Consider the following 18,584-nt stretch of genomic DNA (forward strand, 5'->3'; position numbering starts at 1 on the left):
AAAACAACCTTTCACAGATTAGGGGGCGAGATGTTCTTGCTTGAGATAAACCGGTTTCCCAAAACTGGTTCACTTTACTTACAGCTCTTGAGCAAGACGTAAAGTGGAAACCTCACGGAATACGCCGGCCGCCGAGCAGATAACAAAAAAGTTTGTCCTACCAGTCCAAAGAGTCGATTGCCCTGGCGAAACCAAAAAAATGTCCGTCTTCGGAGACGCGTCTCTCTTGTATCGCCGAGTGAAGGAAAAAAAAACTTCTTCCAGCAGGTGTATTCTTGGCGCTACCTCGTTGCTTCTCCTTGCTCCACCGCACGATGTCTCTCTCTCTCTCTCCTCTTGTTTTCTGGTTTAAAATCTTCAGCACCAATCGTTCTGTCCGTGTTGTGACCTCCCCCTTAATGGTGTATTTTCAGTAACCACTTTTCTTGCACCCTAAGGAGGTGCAAACTGACAATGGGACAATAGCACATGTGGCATCCGCTACAATTCTCTGGCAGTCTAATGGACAAATTTGGATTTGTCAGATGTTCAGAGAACATCACCTTCTGGACTTCATACTGTCTACTGTAAAGTCTGGTGGAGGAGAGGTAATGGCAGGTTTTGGGTTCAGCCCCTTGGTTCCAGTGAAGGGTACTGTTAAATGCTGCTGCATACAACGTTATTTTAGTCAGTTTGTGAGCTTCCAAACTTATGGTCACAGTTTGATAGACATAAGGGATGGACTGGCATCCCAGCTGGGATGGAGAAGAAATTCTTACCCAGCAGGGAGGCCATTATGGAAGAATGGTGTAAATGGATGCATATCCCAGCTTGGATGGTTCCTATTCCCTTTCCCATTCTGGGAGAAGGTATAATGGATGGACTGGGGGAGACTCCATACCAAGAACAGTTCCTCTCCAGGTATGATTGGTGGCGTTGTTCCTCTGACATGGCTTCAGGAAGGCCCTTTTCTCTTTCAGCGTGACTGATCCCCTGGTCATAAAGACATTGAGGAACCTGAGTGAGCCCTGACCACAACTCTACTAAACACCTTTGGGATGAATTGGAATGCCAATTGTTAGCCAGATCTTTTGGGCAAGTCGCCACCTAGATAATGTTACATACCTTGGCATGAATCTCAGGATGGTGCGCCTCTAGAAGCCTCTCAGGTTTTAGGTGTTCCTACCCGTGAGCTTCACTCCACATGGCTGACACTGGGTTTTATTTTCGTCAGCGTTGTAATTAAACTTGGCCCATATGTCTGACCGCTTTTTTTTTTTTTTTTTTTGCCCGACGATCACATTGCCCGTCATAGCAGTGTTATGGTAAATTTTGCAGAAACATTAGGAAGTTTATCTTTACACAGAAAACTCTTAACACTTAGAATAAGTAGTGTGGCAGACAGTAGAACTTTAGGGACCTTCAAAACTCAACTTGATTTTATTTTAGAAGAACTAAGTGGATAGGCCTGGTGAGCTTTGTTGGGCAGAATGGCCTGTTCTTGTCCAGAATGTTCTAATGTTCTATGCACATTTCATAAGGTCCACCTGCTTGGTAATGCAACTATACCCGCTTCTCAAAACAGCCAATTTATGGCTAAATCTCAGTCTACACAGATATGGTCAAGAGGTTTATTTGTTTTTTAAACCAAAATTAGAATGGACAAGGAGTATGATCTAAGCCACATGGACCATGGCAAGATTGCTGGTTCCACGTGTGGTAATTCTAGCAGCTTCCATGAAATTTTCAAGTGGTACTGTCTCTGGAGTTTACAAAGACTGGAGTGATAAACAAAAAACATCCAGTGACAGTGGAAAGGCCAGGTTCATCCAGAATAACAAAAAGGGTCTCCTCTCGGTCTGCTGGTCACATAATAACATCCAGCAGATGACGCAGGTCTTTTTTCCTTTCTGTTCTGAAACGTTGGAGCAGAAGAGATGCCAGGACTGTTGGGGTCAGTGTTCCTCCATTCTAGAGAGGGAAATGGAAACCAAGTGAATAACTGTGATAGATAGATAGATAGATAGATAGATAGATAGATAGATAGATAGATAGATAGATAGATAGATAGATAGATAGATAGATAGATAGATAGATAGATAGATAGATAGATAGATAGATAGATAGATAGATAGATACTTTATTAATCCCAAGGGGAAATTCACATACTCCAGCAGCAGCATACTGATACAAAAAAAACAATATTAAGTTAAAGAGTAATAAAAATGCAGGTAAAAACGGACAATAACTTTGAATAATATTAACGTTTACCCTCCCGGGTGGAATTGAAGAGTCGCATAGTTTGGGGGAGGAATGATCTTCTCAGTCTGTCAGTGGAGCAGGACAGTGACAGCAGTCTGTCGCTGAAGCTGCTCCTCTGTCTGGAGATGATCCTGTTTAGTGGATACAGTGGATTCTCCATAATTGATAGGAGCCTGCTTCCTGACCAGCTTACCCAGGCATGAGGCGTCCTTCTTCTTTATGCTGCCTCCCCAGCACACCACTGCGTAGAAGAGGGCATTCGCCACAACCGTCTGATAGAACATCTGCAGCATCTTATTGCAGATGATGAGGGACGCCAGTCTTCTAAGAAAGAATAGCCTGTAACTGTAACTCTGTGTGCCCCTCCATTACTATTACACCACTGCCTATAAGAGACTCATCACACTTATGTACTTGACACACTATTAAAAAGACAAGTCAGTGAAAGCAAAAATAGTTCAGAGGTGTGGAGATATGAAATGTCCAAGTTGCTCCATCTGGTGTATTAACTCTTTCGAGGTTGGTGTCGACATATAATGACGTTCAGTAGTATCTTCACGCAGCTGCCGGTCGCTACACGAAAGCATTCAGCTCAACAATCAGCTAGGGACCAATCAGCTGATGCTGGTACATCACTTTCATTTTTGATCTCCAGATCACTTGTATCAAAATCGGAGTGCAGTACGTTTGAGTCCAATTCAGCAATAATACGCAAAACGTTGTGTATGGAGTATTTTGCTTTGCGCATTCGCTATGCGTGAAAACAACTGAAAAAATATTCAGCCCTCAAAGAGTTAAGAAACCTCAGGAGAAATATTAACTGCCAGTTAATTGTGTTTTAATGTTCTTTTTTATGTGTTTAGAGCTTGAAACAGTCAAACTAATTATTAGGGGACATGCACTGTGAATGTGAGTCAACAAATGTCATGTGCGTGCGCATGGGAAACAGCTGAAGGGCCCAATTCCACCTCCGCACCAGTGGTTGGCACTGTGTCCTAATGTCTCTCTCTCTCTGCATCCCTCTGCAGACACCTCTGACATCATTTCCGGTGTCCGTTCACTTCGACCTGACTCTTACTGTCATAACGCCCAAAAATGGAAGGCCCACCATCTTGGGACAGTTCTGTTTTGAACTCGCATCCGTAGAGACAACTCCGCAATAATTTCACATTTTTTAAACATTTTGCTCAAACCACCTATAAGGGGTGGCCGGCTTGGCACCCCAACTCTTTATCGTTGTCCTCTCTTTCTGTTACACAAACAAATGAATGGTGATGCATTCCAAACTTGTCCATACAGTGTGTTAGTAATGAATGACTTTCTGTCTCCTAACAGGTCTTTGAAAAGTCCGATTACCAGCAAGAGGATAACCAATATCATCGAGCACATGACGTTTGAAGTACATAACTACGCAGCCCGTGGCCTTTATGAAGAACACAAGTTTTTGTTCACTCTGCTGTTGACGCTCAAGATTGATATGCAAAGCAATAAAGTTAAACATGAGGAGTTCCTCACTCTTATCAAAGGTCAGGAAGAACTTCTCTCTTTCCATAAAAAAATACCACACTGCGCTTATTGATTCTATTTGACAAAGGGAGGCTCTGATTTGATCATAAAATGTTTCAGATTTGTACACATTTGTGCATTGATCTGTACAGTTAGAAATGAAAAATCGGAAGCAAGCTCCTGACTTTCAATACTTTAACTGGTGATGGTGAAGCATTTCATGTCTGGTTCATTCCCAATGAAGATATCACCTACATAAATGCAGCTATGGGCAATGCTGCCATGCAAAAGGTGTGTTATGATATGAAGTTTCCTTCAAGGCAAAATAGGCACAAGGCCTTGAAAAACTGCTACTCAAGCAGGCTGGGATCTTCACTGCTCTGTCCAGCAGAGCCTCACTTCAACCCAGCTGAGTCCCTAATGGCTACCTGCAGGCTTCAGCCAGAGCGGCCCCTGAAATAGTGAGCTGGCAACTCAAAAATAAATATCACCAAAAATATAATAAAGGGCCCATGAGGGGAGGGTGACCATAAACCTTTAGCTTGTATAGAAAAAAGTAAATAGGAATCTTCAAGAAGTGCCTTTGAGCATGGGAAAGGTGCTATATAAATAAAATGTATTAATTATTATTATTATTAAGAATGAAAGATTTATAAATAACAATAGTCATATACAAAGAAAGGCTCCAAAGAGCAAAAAGAAGCACAAGGAGTTGCCTAAAAAGGCAATCCATAGCATAAAAGACCCAAAACAAGATCCAATAAAGACAGGGTGAGAATCATCAAAACAACAGAAAATTCCAACACCAAATACAGCAATACTTACAGAAACTCCCTTGAACGAATGATTCCCACTTCCGAGCCTTCTCAGACAATTCAGATAGCCTGAGGGGTGGGCTCACAAGTGGTTAACGTCAAGGTGGTCGTGCCTCCTGGGGCGTCACCACCAATGAACATGGAACATAAGTAAATTTAAAGAGACAGTGTACAGTTAAAAACGAAAGAAAATATAAAAGAAAATATGTAAAATACACATAATTACTCAAAAAATAACCATAAAATACATACGAACATGTGTTAATACAAAACAGGGTGCTTTTGGGACTTCATCTCACAATAGTTTTATCTAAAGGCTACCTCACACTGTCAATATATTATCTATCCTGCCAAATACCCTGAATTAAGTAATAAAAATTACAATGCAAATTGTGTTGTATTTATTCTATTAGATTAAAGTCAATGGTATGAATGACACCTCTGGTAAAGTATGTTAGTATTACCTAAAATAAACGGACTGAAATATTTTGTATACAAAAGGCCCTTTCATTTGAATGATCATTCTTATTATTTCTTTTGTTTACCAGGTGGAGCATCTTTGGATTTAAAGGCATGCCCACCCAAAGCAGCCAAGTGGATTCTTGACATGACATGGCTCAATCTGGTAGAACTTAGCAAACTAAGGCAGTTTTCAGACATTCTTGATCAAGTGAGTATGACTTTCCATCAAAAGGCCAATTACAAAGTTGACTTAATCGTGTTTTTTACATACTGTCCCTTATTGCAAGTGTGCTTTGTGCAGTTCTTTGATTCTATTCCAAGTAATCTATCCAACTCAATAAAAGGACACGTGTCTGTTTGGTTGCTATGCATATGCATAGCATTTGTCATTCCAGCAGATGGTGCATCACAAACATTTGTAGTAATAAAAATGATTGCATTTGTCATTCCAACTGATGGCACATCACAAACATCACCACTGCTTTTTAGAATCCTATACCAAATGGCATGTAACATTGACATATGAATTGCATTTGTCATTCCCGCAGATGGTGCATCACAAACGTTTGTAGTAATAAAAATGATTGCATTTGTCCTTCCAACAGATGGCACATCACAAGCCATTTTTTAATTGCTACATGCATTACAAACTACATTCCAATTGATGGTGCACTGCAAATGTTAACGCTCTTGGAAGGAGGAAGAGATTGATTGAACTGTGTATTGCTCTTTGATCTTTGCACTGGCAATTATTGTAAGGGCACTTCGGTTCAATAAATTTCTTTTATTTAAAACCCAGAATCATGTTAAGCATTACTATGTCTGAGGTTTGTGGCTCAGTGGTTCTCCAGGCAGTTACAATGGTGTAGTCAGCAGGATTTTCCGGGTCCTGAAAATAAGTGTAACTGCCTCTGACTCATCCAAGTGAGGCAGTGGACTCCTTTTAAGATGGAACGCTTCCAGTGCCACAATGTGTCCTCTTGGAAGCATATCCAGCTCATGTGGAAACCAGATGAGAGGTCCACCCTCAACAGCACTCTCTAATGACACTTAGGGACACCAACATGGCTGCACTTCCAGACACCAAATTCCATGTACCCTTGCAGATGTCCAAACTGAGATGCCTCAGGGGAACCACTGCTACTTGTCGTATGAGGGATGGAACTGCTCCTGGCCTCTGGCTTCCACTGGTCCATCCTTTAAATACCTCCAGCTGGGCAGGAAGTCATTTTCCCATCCAGCCGGCATTCCCATCTGTCCTTCATGGCACTTACAGGAACTTCTTAGATTCTCTTCTGTCTCATCTATAGCTGACAAAGAGTTTAAGATACTGATGTTTGTCATAATCTTGCTGCAGGTATGACATATTGCAGTAGTAGTAGTACGACTCCCACTTGCTTGGTTTTTAAAATTTGTTCTCTGTTGGCTTTTCATTCTTGCACCTTCTAATCATTCTGATGTGTATTATAATTTGCTTTGTAAGTCATCTTGAAATAAAGATAAAGGACCTTCTTCTGCTACTTCTTCTTCCTCTTCAACTTTTCCCATTTCTATGTGGGATCGATGTCCTTGATCAACTTTCTCCAAACAGCACAGTCCTGCACCTTTTCGCTAGTCAGACTCTTTTCCTTCAGATCTTCTTTGACTTCATCCATCCACCTCCACTTTGGCCTTCCTCACTTTCTCTTCCCCTGGACTTCCATTCCCATCACTCTTTTGACCGATACATTCATTGTTTCTCCTCATTACACGTCCATACTACTTCAACTTAAAGGTAAAGGACCACTGGGCAAATTTTGACATTTCCATGCCATCTTCTAATTCCATTTTCTCTCAAACCTGCTGTTGCCTTGCGCAAACACTACAATGCAGGACAGAATTCTTGGCTCTTATTAAAGTTTTCCTAAGTTCTAACAAACTTCTGAAGTCAGAGACCACCTACTGCAGATTTCTCATAATAACACTCTAAATCTTTTTTTCCCCTTACAGATTGGAAGAAACGAGAAGCCATGGAAAACCTGGTTTGACAAAGAGGCCCCTGAAGAAGAAGTTATTCCAAATGCTTATGATCAAGCTTTGGATTCATTTAGGCGTCTCCTCCTGATCAGGTCCTGGTGTCCTGACCGAACAATTGCTCAGGTATTACATAGGAAATGTTGGATTATCTGGTTAGTGTGGTAGAAAAAAGGCACTGCAGATTCCCCCAGGAAGTATTGGGGCACCAACCTGGTCATCCCCATTTAATATGGTCCAATAAATAAAACAAAAAGATTGCATCTATAACTAATTATCCACAAAACAAATAAGGTAATCTTTTTGGAGGTTTTTTGGAGCTCTATTTTTTGGCTCCCCAACTGAATGGTTCAATGTCCGTGATCTGCCTATCGCTCTCCTAGATCCTCCTAGTAGTCTTGAATCCCACTTCTGACACCAAACCCTGGAGGCTTTCCAGACATTATCTCTATGAAAAATAAGTCAGACACTTTAGTCATGGATTTGTCTGAAGTAAGGTTTTATTGCTTTAACAAGGAGAGCCCACCGCGATGTTGTAATTCATGGTGTGTGTTTCCATTGCATCGGGCAGGCTGCTTTCATGAATTCACACATACTGTATGTTGTCATATATTCGTTGTGGACGCTGCTTAGATTCTCCTGTCAATCTCCTGCTCTCTTCCTCCTTCCATTATGAATAAGACCCTGACATACTTAAGCTCCTCAACTTCAGGCAGCACCTCATCCCCAACCTGGAGTGAGCACTCCACCCATTTCTGGCTGAGGAGCATGACCTCTGAAGCAAGGCTTTATTGTTTTCACAGACAAAGGCCTCCATGCTGCTGCAGGTAGTGGTGTGTGTTGTCATTGTTGATTTTATGAGTTCATATATTGAGAAAAGTCATCATATTTTTCTTTATTTCAAAAAGAACAAAATAATCTTAAATCCAGCTCTAAGGTAAAATCAACATGAATGTCTAATAGCTGTGCTGTTCTTTTGTCTTTGACCTTTTAAACCAAGCTTTCATGGGCAGTTTTTGTTAGTACAAAATACAGAAAGAGACTTGAGAACAACAGCATGTGTTACATTATTACACATTGCTGCATTATTTGTCATAAATAAACATATGAACTTCAGAACATAGAATCCACTGAGACATGAAGATTGAATGAATGGCAGCCCATATCTGTATGTCACATCAAATGGGCCGTTGCAGTCATGTGAATATAGAAACCAAGATGGTAACAAATAAGTTTTTCATTCCAAAAATAATAGGAAGCATGTCCTGGTGTCCTGCTAAACAAAAATGAACCTAAAACACACATATTAACATACTGTATATATGTCCGGAAAGTATCCAGCCATGTAATATGTAAAATAGATACATGTATTGAAGAAGATACAAGAAATATTGTCAGTAAATATTGTACATAGGAAAATGACGGATCACTGTTCTTCAAAGTAGGCACCTTGGAACCTCACACAGTTCTCCCAGCTTCTCTTCCACTGTTCAAAACACTCTGCAAAATCCTTTGTTGGAAGCGCCATCAGCTGCCTCGTTGTATTTTCCTGAATCTCATCAACAGTTTGAAATCTCTTCCCTTTCAATGGTGATTATAGTTTTGGGACAAGCCAGAAGTCGCAGGGCACCAAATCTGGGCTGTAGGGGGACTGAGTCACTTGGGTGATTTGATGTTTTGCCACTCATTGCATCATCCGCGAAAGCCTTCTGAATCATCCGAATAGTTTCTGCAGATGAAAATTCAAGCTTAACACAAAATTTGATGCAGATTCATTGTTCTGCTCGCTAGGTCATTTTGAATGTGACAGCCACACGGTACACATGCTCACTCAGTAGTGTCTAGAGCCCCCACTGACTAGTTCAGTGAAGTCATCATTGTTCACGCATGCGCATTCCAGTCCAGGTTACATTGATGCCGCGCAAACAGTTTTTGTTATAATAACAATGGCTGGACTTTTCCCAGACATATATATATATATATATATATATATATATATTCATTGCATTCGTAGTCTGACTCCCGACCTGAAATGTGTGGGTGGTTACCTACCAGGTAACGCTTGTGGTTGGTCTGCCATTCGGCAAACATCCACCACGGTGCCCTCTTCAGTTGCGAGAAGCAGATCATGGAATGTTGCATAGTTTACTGTCAAATAATGCAAAGAGTACACAACACGTGTTTTGCCCTCATTTGGGCTCATCAGGCGTACACACTCTACTGCTCCCCTCTCGGGGATCGAACCTCGGACGTCAGCGTCAGAGTTCATTTATTTGACAGCCTGTAGGTCCACAAGCGTTACCTGGTAGGTAACCACCCACACAATTCAGGTCAGGACTCAGACTACGAATGCAATGAATGTCCCCCTAAGGGGACAAGCCACCTGAAACAAGCAGGAGCTGAAGATGGCTGCATTAGTGGAATGGCAGAGCATCACCAGAAAAGACCCCTCAGCGCCTGCTGATGTCTATGAATGGCAGATGTGAAAGAAACATTAACTGCTTGCAAGCTAGTAAGGGTTAAAAGCTGACAAAGCTGTTTAGCACTAATGGGAGGTTAGTCATACAGGCGTCTATCATAAGACAGGGTGCAGTAAGCTGACCAAGGACAACTTCCTCTTTAAGGAACACGTCTGTTAGACACAGGAGGGATGACCTTTCCTTCTTTAGGGCCGTGGTGATATATATATATATATATATATATAAAACCACCCACACAATTCAGGTCGGGACTCAGACTACGATTGCAATGAATGTAATTACTCCGGACCTACAGGCTGTCAAATAAATGAACCACACGCTGTGGTGCAGCGTAAAGGGGCGTCGTCTCTGACGCTGACGTCCGAGGTTCGATACCCGAGAGGGGAGCAGTAGAGTGTGTATGCCTGCTGAGCCCAAATGAGGACGAAACACATGTTGCATACTTTTTGCATTACTTGACAGTAAACTATGCAACATATATATATTGTAGCGGACAGCCGGGTCCCATGCCCGGCAGGGACACCACTTCTGCATCTGTTCCGGGGGAGCAACCATCGGCAGCTCAATACCTCCCCCGGGACGCTTGGTGGCAGCCTCCCTGGCGGACAGTGATCCCCCAACCTCTCGCATGGCTCCATGGGAGATGGAGTCCTCCACAGCCGGGTTGGGGGCTCAGATGGCCGCTAGGAGGAGCTGCATGGAGTCAGCAGCCCAGCTGGACATATCTTCAGCCCCACCTGGAAGGGCAATTAGGACCAGGTGGTCAAGCACCTGGAACGCTTCCGGGTGGGCTGTAAAAAGGGCCAGCCACCACCACTCGAGAAGCCAGATTTGGGAGGAAGGAGACGAAGCTTGAGGAGGAGTGGTGGTAAAAGGGAGAAACTGCTTGTGTTGTGGTAATTGTGCTTGTGGACTGTGTATTGCCTGTGGGTCATGGGGAAGACGTGCGCCCACGGGTGAAGAAAAATAAAAGTCTTGTTTGTTTATACGTGCCTCTGTGTCCATCTGTGTCGGGTCGGGCGCCTATATAGCGCCTTTGTTACAATATCTATATATAAAATAAAAACAGCAGGCACACAGCTAGGGCTCACTGTTTAATAGTATTATGGGCCTCAGTGCAGGATTTTTAGTCATCAGGTCCTTTCTGAAAATGCCATCTTATAAAGTTACTGCCGTCGAGACACTCATAATGTGAAATGCATTGTACGATTTTCTTTACATTGTCTCATCTTTGTTTTCTGAGAATATTTTGTGCAATTGTTTTCATGTGTTTATGAACAGGCTCGCAAGTACATAATGGACTCTATGGGAGGAAAATATGCTGAAGGTGTTATTCTGGATTTGGAAAAGACCTGGGAAGAGTCCGATCCTCGCACACCTCTCATTTGTTTCCTGTCTATGGGATCTGATCCCACCGACTCCATTATTGCCCTTGGGAAGAGGCTGAAGATCGAGACACGATATGTTTCAATGGGCCAGGGGCAAGAGGTTCACGCTCGGAAGCTTTTGCAGCAGACTATGGCACATGTAAGTATGGTGGCTGTCCTACATTCCATTTCATACAGTTTGTTCTCATTAGGATTATAGCTGGTGCTGCTATAATATATTAAAGGTTTCAGGAATTGGACCCCAAAGCTCTCGGTTCAGTCCCATTGTCTGATTTACTGTGTGACCTTGAGCAACTAACAAAACCAGTTTATGCTCCAACTATAAACAGTTGTAATGTTCCTTGATTACATCTCGCCTGAAGAAGGGGCCTGAGTTGCCTCGAAAGCTTGCATATTGTAATCTTTTTAGTTAGCCAATAAAAGGTGTCATTTTGCATGACTTTTCACTACATTCATAATGGCTAACATGGTACAACACCCTAGCACTACAGAAAAGATGAAGTAATCTTCACTGATGCCAGATTCCAAAAAAATTGCTTTGACTGATGTAATGATGTTCTATTGTTAGTTATCTAACTTGTGAATTCAACGTACAGTTTGCAAAAATTCAATAAATGAAACTCTTTGTTTTGTTTTGCGAAAACAGGGTGGATGGGCTCTTTTACAGAACTGTCATCTGGGACTTGACTTCTTAGATGAGCTGATGGACACCATAACGGAAACAGAAACGGTCCATGAGTCATTTAGGTTATGGATGACCACCGAGGTCCATAAACAGTTCCCAATCACTCTTCTACAGATGTCCATTAAATTTACTAATGAACCACCTCAAGGACTTAAGGCTGGCTTGAAGAGAACGTATGGAGGTAATTAACCTTAACAATTGTCAAGCTTTCTCTATGTACTCTTGACAGACAGACATCTTTAGGATTTGAGAAGAAAATACAAACATAAACACACCCTGGGCAAGAAATGAGCGCCAACCAATGGATGATTTGCTTTTGCTGCCCCATGGCCTTGATATAATGAATGCCACAGAGACAAAATCCATCCATCCATCCATTTTCCAACCCGCTGAATCCGAACACAGGGTCACGGGGGTCTGCTGGAGCCAATCCCAGCCAACACAGGGCACAAGGCAGGAACCAATCCCGGGCAGGGTGCCAACCCACCACAGGACACACACAAACACACCCACACACCAAGCACACACTAAGGCCAATTTAGAATCACCAATCCACCTAACCAGCATGTCTTTGGACTGTGGGAGGAAACCGGAGCGCCCGGAGGAAACCCACGCAGACACGGGGAGAACATGCAAACTCCACGCAGGGAGGACCCGGGAAGCGAACCCAGGTCCCCAGGTGTCCCAACTGCGAGGCAGCAGCGCTACCACTGCGCCACCGTGCCGCCCCAGAGACAAAATATTGTCTTTAATTCTGTAATACACAATTGACCTCCTGTTTATTTTTCTCTGTCACCAAATATAGAGTACTATAGATATGTTTCCTATATATATATATATATATATATCCTCTTTAATAAAATCCCTGTGTGCGTCCATGTGTCCGTGTGTGTGTGTCTTCTGGTGAAGTGCGCATGCGTGGGGTGCGGTGCGATGCTTCAAAGGCCGCCTGACGCGTCACACAAGACAGAGAGGGCGGGACCTATAAAATATCGCGTGGCCGATCCAATCGGATTTCGGTAAATGAGGTACGACCTAAAACATAACGCACGAAAAATCCAATCGGGTACTGAAACACGGAGACCAGCTTCCCCAAAGAGATGGGATTAGTGTGTGTTGTTGTGTAGGTGTTCACTCTGAGGATGTCAGATTTGCGATTAACAAACTTGGCCCGGTAAAGTGTAAAGTGTCAGTCGTTGAAGGGGTTTTCCTAAATATACGAATTTTCATGATATTACAATAGGATGACTTTTAAAAGTAGATTTATTTTCGCACACATAAAATCCGTTGCTGGGGAGATGCCACACATACAATAATCAGCTGCACGCCAGCACAGATTAAAATACTTGCTGGGGAACTGCACAGTACTTGCTGGAGAGACGTATTACTGCGAGAGAAAATTTAAGGCACACAATACAGTGACGCATATTACAGCCACATACAAGCCAGGATTACTGTAACAGAAAATAGATGGTCCTTTGCCATTTAATATAGACTGTTCCTACTAATGTTTATGCACTACTGTTCTAGCGCCAGTTATTGTAACGGGCTTAATGTCTAGTATATATATATATATATATATATATATATATATATATATATAAAAAGCAACATTTCTCAGAATCGATTGACCTCTAGCATTTAACAATGTTAACCTTCAGAAGTCAGCAGGCCCAACTTCAAACTTCCTCTCACTATTTTCCTTTCGTGTGCCACACACACACAACACAATGTCATCAACAAAAGACATTGAACAGGGGGATTGGTCTTTTAACTCATGATTCAACACACCCATAACCAGATTCAGGAGGTAAGGGCTTTAAGAAGACCCCTGGTGCAGACCTCCTCGAACTGGAATCTTGTCTGTTACCCCAACAATGCTCTTTTAACCCAAGTCCTCACTCCCTCATATGTATCCTGGACAATCCTCACACACTTCTCTGGTCTTCCTTTCTCTCTCTTGCATCTCTGGACATCTTGACGTGGCTCTCTATCACAAGCCAAATATATCCATATATATATATTCAAATAAATAAACACTGTTTTTGTCAATGCTTCTCTAGGATTTATTTTAATGCAAAGACTGCATCAGTTGTTCCTCTCCCTGGCAAAACCAACATGCTCCTCTCCTTTGGTCGTCTCTTCCCTAAGCCTTCTCCCTATAATCATTTCCTGAATTTTCAGCTTTATTCCTGTATAGTTTCCACAAACCTGAACATCTCTCTTCTTCATATATATGGGTACAATGTGTGGAAGGCAGCGCCCCGTACACAAACAAATAGACACCAAATGTCCGAAACACACACTATTTATTACTTTCTCTTATTCCTGTACACAACACAGTGCTCTAATCAGCCCAAACTCGGTCCCTTCTTTCTTCACTCTTCTTCCTCTCTTTCTGACGCCTTTACTCCTCCACATACAAGCTCCGGCTCATTTACTGGAGGGAGGCGGCCTCTTTTATAACAACCTGGATGTGCTCCAGGTGCCCTGTGACGATCTTCCGGTGGAACTTTGTGGTGTGGCGGAAGTGCCGCATGAGCACCCGGAAGCACTCCTGGTGTCCCTGGAATTCTTTCCGGCAGCACTTCCAAGTGTGGCTGAAGTGCCGCCATCCAGGGTTCCATAATCATCCGGATGCCCCCTGGCGGTGGCCACAGGCCCCAACAGGGATGAGCTTCCTAGCTTTGTTCCCGTGGCCCCCATGCAAACCAGGGCGGCTGCTCTCTCGTGGCCCAGGGGAGGTATTGTCCCTCTCATGGACCATCTAGGTGTTCCAGCTGGGTAGGGTCCCCCAGCCATCTGCCACAAATGACATTGTTCCTGCTCTGGTCTTCTCTCCTGTCTATAGATCTTCTGCATTTGATCCCACAACACATCTACCCCCTCTTCCTCTAAACTCTTCCACACTTCTGCTGGTATTTCATCCAGTCTTGTTGCCTTTCCATTTTGCTCTTTTCAATGCCTCCTTTACTTGCTCCCTCTTTATTCTTGGTACTAGCCCTTCATATAGCCCTTCAGGGAGGAGTGGTGGCTCTGATGCTAAGGATCTGTGCTGGTATCCAGAAGGTTGCCGGTTTGAATCCTTGTCACTGCCAAAAGAGATCCTAATCTGCTGGGCCCTTGAGCAAGAACCCTTAACCTGTAATTGCTCCAGGGGCGCTGTACAATGGCTGACCCTGCGCTCTGACCCTAAGGGGTATGCGAAAAATAACAAATTCCTAATACAAGAAATTGAATAAGGCAAAATAAAGAACAAAATATAGGACTCCATCCCCAAATACTACCCTTGAATTTTCTTCCTTCAGCTGCTCCTCAGCCATGTTCTAAGCTTTCGTATACAGTATACATTTTAAGAAATACAAGGATGGGCCAAAATGAATTGGGGCATTTTTTAACGGCCGAACCCTTACCCAGACTGGCCACTACACTACCAAGACTACTACTTGGAACACCTGAGGTTTCTTGCTCTAATAACAAGCCGTACTCTTTACAAGATGTCTTATTTTCCCGACACGACGAAATAACCAGAGATAGTAAACGGATATGTCAAATTAAAAACAGATATATTGTAACATGAAAGACAGAAAAACATTCAATAATAAATAAATATGTATATAGGTGTGCAAATTACCATGTATCCCAAAAACACCAATGACTAATTAATATATATAATAACACAAATACAGTGAACCCTCGTTTATCACGGTTAATCCTTTCCAGACTCTACCGTGATAAATGAATTTTCGCGAAGTAGGATTCTTTATTTATAAATCGAATATTTTCGCAGTTAAGAGTATAGAAAACCTGTTTACGACCTTCTAAATACGTTTTTTAACATTATTAGAGCCCTCTAGACATGAAATAACACCCTTTAGTCACCATTACACTCGTATTACCCAATATATTAGACAAAATAAGAGAAAATAAGACATATTAGACGTTACAAATATCATATTATTACTAGGCTCACCCGCCTTTTAAGGCGACCGACTTTTATCCTCAATTTGTGTGCGCTCCATGTGTACATCAGGCATGTAAGTGTAGGGAATGAGAACATCAAAGTGCCCATTCATAACATCTCCCGAAAACGTTTTTTTTTATCCCCTCGAGTGCCTGTCCAAAGTCGTACAATGTTCACTCGAATCTGTACTGCTAAAGACGGAGTTTCATACACTAAATAAGCTATAGATGAGAATAAGCAAGCACCATCTCCCCTGATATTTACTACGCGGTGAGGCATTTGTACTCCATCAACATTAATTATTTCCAGAGACATGATTTTGTCTATTTTTTCCAGCGCATCGCGCACAACAGCAAGGGAACGATGGGAGCACCAGAACTCTGCTCACATCGCGTCGCTTCATACCGCAAGCCGCAAGTAGTAAGTCTGTGATAAGCGGAATACCGCTATGCTTTGCACTCACACGACGGAAGGACCATCCCGACCGCTTTTATATAGTAGATTATTGTACTGTACATTTAATTACACACACACACACAGTTCTTACACACAACCACTAACCTATGAAGGCACGACCTCAGTAGGAGAGTCTTCAGGTGGTGCAGTATCTTAAGCAGGTGCATCGTTGTCTTCTTCCGCTGAAGGAGTACTAGGAGTAGGCAGTGGGTGTCTGGGTGCGCGGCTGAAGAACATCTTGATAGGCAGTTGCTGGCGCTGTCTTTTCATATGCGTGAGGAGGCTTTTGTAGGGTATTGCCATCTATGATCATATCCAAGAGTTTCACCTTCTCCTGGATGGTAAGCATCTTCCTCCGGCGCTTAGTTTTATTGTCAGAAGGCTTAGAAAAAGCAGCACGTTTAGGAGCCATCGTGGGGCTTAGATAAAAGTTCTCAGAAAGCGCATGCGTAGTGACGTAAGCGTGTATGAGAAAAAATCGCGATAGAGTGAAGCCGCGAAAGTCGAAGCGTGATATAGCGAGGGATCCCTTGCCCCCAAACAATTAACAAAAGCACACAACACAAATACAGACATAGATCTGAAAAACGCGGCATGTGGTGAAAAAATCTGTCCCAAAATAAAGTCCGGCGGTGTAAAAACTGGTCGTGGTGTTATTGTGCTTCCTCCCGACAACAAAATGACCTCACCGTAAACGTTCTGATAATGGTTGGAATGACTTTAATCCCGGAGTTTCTCAGCTCTGGCTGTCATGATGAATGATCGATAGATGAAAAAGCAGCCAGTGGAATAAAGCAATGAATAGCAGTGATGAGTTTGTAGATGGATGGATAAATTGTCTTCTTTTCTTTTCCTCTCTCTCTCCGCTTCTCGCTCCTCTTTTTTAAATGTAAAATGTCCCGGATGTAACTGGTGTGTAAACAGGTGATTTCTGTCTTGGGGCTGCGGTCTCTCTCCATCATCCTTCCCCTCTGCACTTAATGGAGACAACATTCACTGACGCACACATAACAAAAAGTAAACGGGACGATGAAAACAAAACACACTCAGCACACACATAGAATATACTATTACTATGTAGCCCCGCTACAATTTTTCTGAACCTTGCAATTTTCAGGAAAAGAAAAAAAAAATGTAATTACCAAGTGAAATGTCTTTACATACGTTATAGACTCAGGATGAGACTGAGGTGATGTGGTATAGCAGGGGCTCATAGGGGATCGAGCCAAGAACGGGCAGGTCCAGGTGGGTGTATGATGGCAGCGAAGTCAGAGGTGGAACAGGTGTGTCAGTCTTCCATCCTGCAGAGGGAGGAGAAGAAAAGGCATTAGGCAACAGCGCCAACCCCTGGTCTGGAGGAGAATTACAATCATCACATCCCTTCAGCTGTCCCCAAAACACACAGACGTCACAACGTGTAGTATTATTTTTTTACATATATTTAAAAGGCCTATGAATGTTTTGATAGCTGGTTATTACAGGTGTGCTTCAACACAACTTTGTTACACAAGAATAGAAAGCAAAGATCACACAGATCAGTATGACTCTGTCTCCTTTGGTGTCCATATCACTGTTGGTTACTAGGAACAAGTTTTGCAATTTATTAAACTGTTATTTATTTATTTTTTTTATTTGCTAGGTATAAGCCAGGACTTGCTTGATGTCAGCAACATGACTCAATGGAAGCCAATGCTGTACGGGGTTGCCTTTCTTCATTCCACCGTCCAAGAGAGACGCAAATTTGGTCCCCTTGGTTGGAACATCCCTTACGAATTTAACCAGGCAGATTTCAATGCAACGGTACAGTTCATACAGAACCACTTAGACGACATGGACATTAAAAAGGTAGGTGTCCTCAAATTGCAATCCATTGAACATTATTTAGCTTGTATTTCTATGCTGTAAGAAAGGCGCTATATTGCGCCCAACCCAGCACAGACTTGACACAGGAGGCACATATAAAACAAAAAGACTTTTATTTTTCTTCAGCTGGAGGGCACGTCTTCCCCGTAATCCCTCCAGCCACAACACAGTCCCAAGCACCCGCACTGAGTCACCACACTCCTCTCTCTTCCACCACCACTCCTCCTCCACAGCTTTGTCCTCCTTCCACCCAACTCTGGCCGCCAAGTGGTGGTCGCTGGCTCCCTTTTATTGGGTACCACATCCGGCTGCACTTCTGGGTAAGGCGAAACCAGTGCCCAAAAGGGGCCAGCAGCTCCTGTTACAGCACCCCCTGGCGGTGCCTGTGGAACCTCACAGAGCTGCACAGAACTCCAATCCCCATGAAGCCCTGGGGGAGTCCGAGGCACCACTGCAACCCAGGGAGGCTGCCATCTAGTGTCCAGGGGGAGATACTGGGCTTCCCACCCTTGTCCCCCTGGCATATGTGGTGAAGGGGCGTCCCGGCCAAGCACAGGCCCCGGCCATCCGTCACAAAGCAAATAAGTAAACTGCCTAAGACAACTTATAAAAATCAACTTGCATACAATTAAAATAATGCTAAAGAAAGAGGTGCATTCCGTTACGATGCTGTGGCTCCAGTCTGCCATGTTTCTTTTTATGATTATATTT

At 43.0% G+C, this 18,584-nt stretch overlaps 1 protein-coding gene and 1 long non-coding RNA gene across 4 annotated transcripts in view; one reads left to right on the plus strand and one right to left on the minus strand.

The window, feature by feature from the left end:
• The window catches only part of LOC127530043 (uncharacterized), a 454,116-nt gene that overhangs the window by 412,772 nt on the left and 22,760 nt on the right, over positions 1–18,584 (minus strand). The gene's annotated exons all lie outside the window — the stretch shown is intronic.
• The window catches only part of dnah5 (dynein, axonemal, heavy chain 5), a 437,381-nt gene that overhangs the window by 394,852 nt on the left and 23,945 nt on the right, over positions 1–18,584 (plus strand). For all 3 annotated transcript variants that reach the window (XM_051935611.1, XM_051935612.1, XM_051935613.1), the window contains exons 68-73: positions 3,577–3,767; positions 5,111–5,232; positions 7,014–7,163; positions 10,799–11,044; positions 11,552–11,771; positions 17,650–17,855. In XM_051935611.1, coding sequence (XP_051791571.1) covers positions 3,577–3,767; positions 5,111–5,232; positions 7,014–7,163; positions 10,799–11,044; positions 11,552–11,771; positions 17,650–17,855 — 1,135 coding nt within the window. The remainder of the gene's footprint in view (positions 1–3,576; positions 3,768–5,110; positions 5,233–7,013; positions 7,164–10,798; positions 11,045–11,551; positions 11,772–17,649; positions 17,856–18,584) is intronic.

The sequence above is a fragment of the Erpetoichthys calabaricus genome, chromosome 13 (genome assembly GCF_900747795.2).
Source record: "Erpetoichthys calabaricus chromosome 13, fErpCal1.3, whole genome shotgun sequence".
Classification (NCBI taxonomy): Eukaryota; Metazoa; Chordata; class Cladistia; order Polypteriformes; family Polypteridae; genus Erpetoichthys; species Erpetoichthys calabaricus.